This window comes from Impatiens glandulifera, chromosome 9, assembly GCF_907164915.1.
Source record: "Impatiens glandulifera chromosome 9, dImpGla2.1, whole genome shotgun sequence".
Classification (NCBI taxonomy): Eukaryota; Viridiplantae; Streptophyta; class Magnoliopsida; order Ericales; family Balsaminaceae; genus Impatiens; species Impatiens glandulifera.
The window spans coordinates 16351552-16360196 of record NC_061870.1 but is presented as its reverse complement, the minus strand read 5'-3'; the positions used below and the strand labels follow the sequence as shown (position 1 = coordinate 16360196).

The following is an 8645-nucleotide window of genomic DNA, read 5'->3' as shown; positions in this document are numbered from 1 at the left end:
TCTGCAAAACTGTAATCATGCCAAGCCGAACTTTGGGTAACTTCTTGAGCGTTGATTTCAACTCATGTTTGAAAGAGTGGGACGGAAATCATGGAAAGGAGGTCATGTTTCACTCACTCACTGCAACCGGTCTTCGACCCTTTCTCAAAGAAGACGGTCCATTCTCATAGAGGATGTCAAGACCTTCTTTCGAAGCGCTTGCATCAGGGGAAATTACATCGTCTCTACCGTAAGAGACCACACCTTCTGGCTGGATGAAGCCGACTTTGCCTCCCTATTCAACCTGCCCACAGAAGGGTTCTCTAATTTTCCACCTCTGGAGGGGCTTGACGAATTCTATTACGCACTCCTCTTTTCTGGAACTATGGAACCGGTGGAAGACCATGGGCCCAAAAACCTTCTGGGGAGACACGCTCAACTTCTTCTTGAGATTGTCACTCGGTCCATTCTTTGTCAGTCTCCTAATCAGCGGTACTCAAAGAACACCTACAACATGATGACCAACATCTTTAGTAAAAAGGCCATCAACTGGTCCACGGTCATCTTCCAACGTCTGAAATCCATGGTGATAACCAAGAAAGGTCTTGGTTATGCACCTCACATCAGCAAACTAATTCTCTCATACCGGCCAGAGTTTGGACCGGGTACACCGGCTTCATCCTCGAACATTCTTGACAAGGATTCGGTGGAGGAAAGAATTTCCAGAATGTTTCTTCCATAAGCTGTATTTTTCCATTTTTATGTATGCCTATTTCAATTTATCTGTCGGTTTTCCTTCTGTAAGGCTTCTTGAATACAATCTCATTTCAGTTTAAATGACCGAGTTATCTTAACATCTTGAATATACATCTAAGTAACCGATTAACATTATCAAACCAACCGCGTTCCTATCCGGCTTCAAAGAAAAATCGCTTAAACTCAAAAGATTGCAAAACTCTGCTCACTCTAACTAACCGGTTGAATTTAGAAACCGCAGCATCAATCGGTCTCAAAAGAGGATTGCGTCATCAATGGCGAAAGCAAAAGTTTTGGAGGGAAATTTCCCGCCCAAAACCCTCGCCCATGGATTGGAGCCTATTCCATTCCCGCCCATGGTTTGCCACTCATTTGGGTTGGAGGGAAATTTCCCGCCCAATGTTGATGGGACGGTTGGGCTTCCAAACCGCACCTATAAAAGGGACTCTCGGCCATTCTATTTCATTCTCACGCGAAACTACTTTCTCTCTCTAAGCTCTCAAACTCTCTAAAACGGTTATTCCTCAAACTTTCTCAAACTCTCTAAGATGGGGCGCGATTCGGCCTTGTTTAAGCACTTCACTTAGGTGGATTTCGAGGAAATCCGACAGAAAGGCACGTCTGCGGCAAAGGAGGTTATTGACCGGGTAGCCGAAGCCGGTCTGGAATATTTTCTTGGCGGTCCTCATGTTCTATATAAGGATGCGGTTACAGAATTTTTCAATACCGCAACCATCCATGACAATAAGATCACCGCAACTGTATGCGGTACTGAAATAAAGCTCACTGAGGCATCGGTGACAAAGAGCCTGCGCCTTCCAACAGCCGGCCAGGATGCAACGACAGACATAGAGATTAAAACTTTTGAGGCAGCTTGCCAGATACTCTCGGCGACTAAGGAGCCGATAAAAGTATCCGGTAGCAAATCAACGTTGAAACCGGAGTATATTCCAATTTGTGATATCTTCGCAAGGGCGATTCTAGCAAGGGGAGGAAACTACAGCAGCCTAACCAAGGACAAAATCAGGATGCTGGTCGGCCTGATAGAGGGAACAAAGGTTAACTGGGCAAAGGCAGTGTTCCACAATTTAATGGAAATGGTGAAACTGGACTCAAACCGGTCATGGGGATACGCCGTTCCTCTAGGTAAGATCTTCCTTCATCATAATCTCAACATCGGTCCCGGTGTCACCATCTCCTCAAGAAGCCTGATACGGTCCAAACAATTCCTGGAAAGGAAGCAGCCGACCCCCGGTTCCAAAGGTGGCCGAAAGAAGAAAGCCGACAAGAAAGCAACCCCGGCGAAAGAAAAGGCCGAGAGCAAAGGAAAAGAGAAAATAGTCTTCTCGGAACTGCCACCGCCAACGGAGGAGGAAGAGTCGGCCTCCGGCTCTGAAAGATCCGAATCAGAAAAGACCGATGACGAAAGATCGGGCAACGAAGAAGAGCATTCGGGCCAAAGTCCCGATAATGCCGGTCCTGACGCAAACCCTGAGACCACCGAAGGCGGTGAAGAAGCCGGTGAAGGAAACGGTGACGAAGAGGAGGAGGAGGACGAAGAGGCAGAGGCCGATAGGATAGCGCTCAAACTCCTAAAAGTCACTAAATAGCGAGCCGGTAAGGTTGAGGAAATTTACCAAGAATGGCACGAGCACCGGTTCGGTAAACGGTATAGGCACATCCTACCGGGCTACACAGACGAAAAATGCCTCCAAAGACTGAAGGAAGTGGAGGACGTGGTCATGGATCTCACAAAATCCGATACCATTGAAGAGGTCTTACACCGAACCTATCTCTTAAAACCGCGAGCACAGCTACAGAAGCTAACTATACGCATCCGGAAGATTACGGCGAAGTTCGAAGAGGTAGCATCGGAGGACACCTTAACACCGTTGGTCTTGGAAAGGCTTGAAAAAGCAAAAGGAGAACTCATCCAGGAAATTGACCGGCTGGAGGCAATGTACGGTCAAAGGGAAATACCAAAATATACAGCCCCCCGGATCGATACAAGTCCAGCTCACTATCCGACACCTCCAAGGGCAAATTCGGCATCAGATGAATCCGATGAAAGGGCGGACCCTCCTCTCACCGGGCAATCTCCACTTACACAACCGGAAGTCTCTGAATCGGACTTCACAAAAGAATGGGTTGAGAGCCGCTTCAAGAGTTTGAAGACTCCGAGGTTTTCCCTTTGAAGGAGAAATTCCAAAGAACCGTTTGCTCGGCACTCAAGTTCGCCAACACCACAAGGCAACTTTTGGAGAGAACAGAAGACCGGTTCTCAGAAATCGATGAAGATCAACGGGAAGAAGCGGTTCTGCGCAGCAAACATCTTAAGCGAACCGTAATTTTGGAGGATACGACCTACGAGATAAAAGAGAACTTTGCCCGGCTTGAAAGAGAGACCGATCAACGATTGACGGAGGTTGCTGACGACCTGGTCGGCACAACACTCGGACGGGTCTCCGAACTTGAGAAGAAGAATGTCGGTCTCGAGGACGAACTCAAGGCGCTTTCCGCACAAGTTGCCGAACTGCTCCAAGCCAAGATGAATGCGGATGCCGCGACTGTAGAGGCTGATGCTCGAGCGGCTAAGAAGGTCCAGGATGCGCTGGACGATGAAGCAAGAAAAGAAAAGGAGGCACCACGACCATCGCAAATTACCGAGGAAGAAGCGGCCGAGCGAATTCGAAGGGCAGAAGCTAAGTTCCCGGGACTTGCAAAGAAGGCGGCCGCTCAAGCTGCGAAGGATGCTGCTCGGTTGGAAAGGGAAAGTCAGAGGCTAGAAGGCTATGCAACCGCTAACAAAAATAAGAAGGAAACCGCTGCTTCTTCGATACCGGCGAAACGGAAAAGAGAATCCTCGAAGAAAGCTCAAGTGGCCGACCTGCTAAATGTGGTAACTGACACGGTTATCGAGAGTATACCGGATCAGGCCACTTACATCGAAGAAGAAGCTGAAGTGCACCTACATCGGCGGCCCACAAAACAACGAGTCTCCGAACCGGCTAGTCAACCGCAACCAGCGAAGAAAAAGCGGAACAAGAATCTGATAGCCTGCTATGACTTCTCGGACTCGGAATAGGGGCTCTCCTTCTCTTAACTATGCCTATCTTAATGTTCATATATATTATTGTCTATTTTCGGTTATCTATATATATAAAGTTATTTTTAGAAACCGGCCTACGTTTGCAAACTTACATTGTTTTGATAATTTTAAATAAAATAATCAAAAAGGGAGAAATTGATAAGATAAAAGATAAGACTTTTTCAAAACTTTTCTCAAAATTTTTCTCAAAATTTTTCTCAAAACTTTTCCAAACTTTTCGAAAAATTCTCCCAAGTCATTTTCAAAAATCCGGTCAAAGAAAGAACTGGCATACGTTTGCAAACTTACATTGTTTTGATAATTTTAAATAAAATAATCAAAAAGGGAGAAATTGTTAGATAAAGTTAGACCGGTTCAAATAAATATAACTTAAATAAATCTTCCATGCAGGAACAAGGAACCAGACCGGACAAACAAAAGAACCGGCTAAGAAAACTAGCCAGTCAAGCTACTAAACCGACCAAGAATACTTGGAACATGACCGCACAAAGAAAGGATCGGCCAAAGCTTAAAACCGGAATCATCAAACAGCCGATCAGCCACAAGACAGAGGAATAACCGGAAGAAGTCCGGTTACATCACTCGTACCGGAAGCCATCCGGTTAAGTCAAATGACCGACCAGTACAAGAAGACAATTCGGGTATCTGTTGAGAATGATACCAAAGAAACAGACTGAACACTTCCATATTCATACAAGTCTGAGGAATGGCTGCAGAAAACAGTCCTACAGGATCTTTCCACTTCAGGATAAGTCAGAAAGAAGATCTTCCAAGTACAGACAGTGCCTACATTGAGTAAAAGACAAACCTAGCAGGTTTGTCTTACACACCGGAAGAACAGACTGCCAGGTCTGAGGTTGACCGTCAGGTCTGAAAAGATGACCGCAGGCTCTGAATCACTGAATCACTAAACCTCTGCACCCCTGCTCAGCCAATCAGATTCAAGGTAGTGAAATATGACCGTTGGCATATTTCACCTATAAAAGGGGCAGTTGAAGAAGAGTAAAATATATACAAGTGATACAAGAGACAAGCAACATACAATGAGACAAGTGAGAAATTCTAAGAGCATTTATTCTACAAGTGATAAGACTGTGCTGTTCTAGAGAAAGCCTGAGTGCTAGTGTGTGTAGCTTACAATTCCGGTATAAATTGTAAGGGTGTCATCGAGCAGGAAATAAGTCTCAATCGGATTGTACTTGTATTCCTTAGTGAATATCCTTCTCGCGGTTTCGAGAGGAAGGGGTGACGTAGGAGTTTTATCTCCGAACATCCATAAAATCTGTTTTGTCATTTACTTTCTGCCGGTTCCATTATCTAACCGATCCGTACCACTATAACCTATTTAACTTTATCTAAGCCGAATCACCAGGTTACCGAAACCGACCCACCATTCTCTTTAACCTTCATCATCCGAAACCGGTTCTGCCTATTATACAAGTGTGCTGCTTCAACCTGAAAGCAAACCTCTTTCGCACTTGAACTTAGTTCAAGGGTTTGTGACAGGTTGTGTAGTATTGAAGCCCCGGTGTTAATCTCTAACCGGATTAACCACCACCCTCCGAGTGAGAACCGCTAACCGGTCCAACCCCCGGTTCTCCAGCGGCTACCTAGATCCTAACAAGTACATACGTCTAAATATATATATATATATATATATTTTGGTAAAAATTAAAATTTTAATATCTTAATTCATAAATTTTAAATAATTATTTATAAATAAATTCAAAATAATTAAAATCAAGTCAAAACAGAATTAAATAGTTAATTGTGATAATTATCATATTAATTAATCTCAAATTATTTTTAGGTGGCTCAAATAAATTAAAGAAATAATATGGAATAAATGTTCATCCATTTAAACTTAAAATTAATTATTTATAATATCTAAAATATATAAAAAAATTAATAAAAAAATAAAATATAAACAAAATAAATATTTATGTCTATCAAAATAGTTTTATATATTTTGTAGGATAAAATAAAAGTCAAAAAAGTGAATAAAATTGATTTCAAACAAGCTCCGAGACTGGAAAAAAGATCATAATTAAGTGCAAACGAAATTAGAAGAAACAACTATAGTAGACTATTCAACCATCATATGAGTGCTCATTCATCATCCAATGGACATCAGTTTGCTGCATCACCCGTACAACAGAAGCTAGTCATTTTTGCGTAGCACCGGATAAACCAACACCCGAAACAACGTTGTTAGCGCAAATGCAAACTAGACATTGAACGCTAAAAGAATGTGGACGGAAAGCCTAAAGTCGAGCACAAACGCGCGTCCACATCCTCAAACTGTCTTCTTTCTCGCGACGAACAAATGATCAACAACTGAAACTTTTATTTTTTTTCAAAAGTAGAACTCGATCGATACTCCATCAAACAAGTTGACTCAAAAGGTGAAATGATCACTCTACCTTGGAGATCATTTCACCTATGAGCATAAACCTAATTATAACCTAACAGGATAAGAACGACCGAAAGAACACAAAAGTCATTAGTGACTTTTTGTCTCAAATTCAATCCACTTGATCATTCAACCGACTTAGAAAGGCTATGAATAGCTTTCCGACCAAGTTGAATGCCAATAAACCAATCTTGAGTCTCCAATTAAACTCCTATAAGATCCACCATTACATTTTTCTTAAGCTTTAATTGTTTTTTTGAAATATTGTATAAAGCTTTAAAGTTCAGTTTTTAAATCATCAAGAAACTTCATAAAGAGTTTATGAGTGTTTTTCAAATCCATGTAAGCTTCAATTCATGTTGTAATTCAAGTTATGAATTAAATTGAGTTTTTTATATTTCAGTTCGGTAAATCTTCAATACCACTTAATTATCCATTTTCTTGATTTGAATTCTATAACCCCGGAAAACCCATTGGTTCCGAAGAAGCTCGAGATTCGAGAATTTTAACCTCAGTTTGCGTGTCAGAAATATTTTTCAAAATAAAACATTATTTTAAAATATTTTAAATGATTCATGACAACTTTTAAAATTAATTATAAAAAATAATTAATTTGGTTTCAAGTTTAAACCATCTTAAATTTATTATTATCAAACTAAAATTTGATTTTTAAAAATTTCGGTTTAAATTAATTAAAAATAATTAATTTAAAAGATGATTTATTTTAAATAATGTCGCCAATTGATTTTTGAAAAATCAATAAAAAAGTGTATGTGTACTAACGTATTTTCACCATAAATTCGTTTTAGTCCAAAGTTTTTTTTGGGGGAAAAACGACTTAGCGTCATTTCATTAAAAATTCCCAAAAATAAGAAAAAAATCACGAGTTTAAGAGATCATTCTAGACAGGCCTAGAATGATTTTTAAGTCGTAATATTCTGAATAAAAGCTAAAAAGCTAAAAACGTAAATGAATTATCTAATTACAATGCTTTCAATTCTAGTGAGTTTAAAAAACGGTAAATTCTAGTTCCTACAGATATTTCAGTTCTGCTCCGTGCTTGGAATTCTTGTCAACGTTCCCGCGAGGGCGCTACAATCCGATACAATATTTTTCCATAACTCTTCAACGCTCCTACGGGTTCTACCATATACCATTGCATTCTGTTCTTGCCAAATGTTATACACCACTGCTCCCAAGCCGCACTTGAACACGCTTGTTGCAAATCTATTTCCATTGGCTTTGAGTAGTGCTGCATCTTTGATTTCATTCCATTCGCTCGAGAAAATAATCAGCTCCAGGTTTTTATATAATCTGTCCCAAAGCTCTGAAGCAATACAGTAGCTCCGGAATAAGTGATCTATGGTTTCTTCATTTCCTCTACATAGAAGACAACTCGTGTTCAGGATGCTCATATACTTACTGATACGATCACGAATGCTAAGTCTTTCCCAGAAGGCGAGCCATAGGATAAACTGGTGTCTTAGGATAATCTTCGTTGACCATACAAGAGGAGCCCATTCTACTTTCTGCACTTTTTCCCGGGTTACCTCCCATATTTTCTTCGATACCAACTTCCCATTGTCCTCAACTTTCAATTCATGAATATCCGGTCTGTCGTGTAGTTGTATGTTACTTATATGATCAAGTATCCTCTGTCCTTATAAATTTTTTCTCAAGAGTGAGTCCTAATTTCCGTCTTTAATGTCTCTGATTTTCGCTTTTATGCAGTCCCTTTTGATGCGGGTATTTTGAAACTCCTCCTTGTGGATGATAGGCTGGTTTTCGAACCAAGGGTCGTGCCAGAATAGAGTGTCTTTCCCGTCCCTCAGCCGGATGTCATAAAGATCTGCAATATCGCTTCTTAGTTTAAGAATCTTTTTTAGAGACCACTCATACCTTCATGAATTTTGCAAGTTCAGATGCTGGTTTCGTATTTCATAAACCTCATATGCACCCATTTGATCCATAATGACTCCTGATTGCGCTCCAAAGCCCACAGATGCTTGAAGGTGAAAGCCTTGTTCCACTCGATACAATTCTTCAAGCTGATGCCTCCCTCGTCCTTCGGTTTGTAGAGAGAGGTCCATTTGATTAGTTCGAAGTTTGGTGATACTCAAGAAAGGGCTTTCGTGTTTCATCCTCTATACCCGTTTAACTCTACTTTATAAAGTCTTGGCTTTTGGAAATCGGTTGTATACTATTTTATTTTAACTGATTATTCTTTTGGTCCTAGACATGAATATGTTTTATTTTTGTATTTCAAAAAAAGTAATAACAATTATTTAAATGCTGGTACTTGTTGTTGATGATGACTATGAGGAAAATTCCTGAAGAGCATTAGTTTAAAAAGTATTAGGGTTTAAAACTAAATCTTAAACGAGCATT

General features: G+C 40.7%; 1 protein-coding gene across 1 annotated transcript; it reads left to right on the top strand.

Moving 5' to 3' along the window:
- Nucleotides 1–1010: 1010 nt before the first annotated feature.
- LOC124915881 lies at nt 1011–2345 on the top strand. Its single transcript, XM_047456631.1, has 3 exons — nt 1011–1094; nt 1323–1678; nt 1973–2345. Exons 1-3 carry the CDS (start codon nt 1011–1013, stop codon nt 2343–2345), a joined length of 813 nt encoding a protein of 270 aa, XP_047312587.1.
- The last annotated feature ends 6300 nt before the right edge of the window (nt 2346–8645 follow it).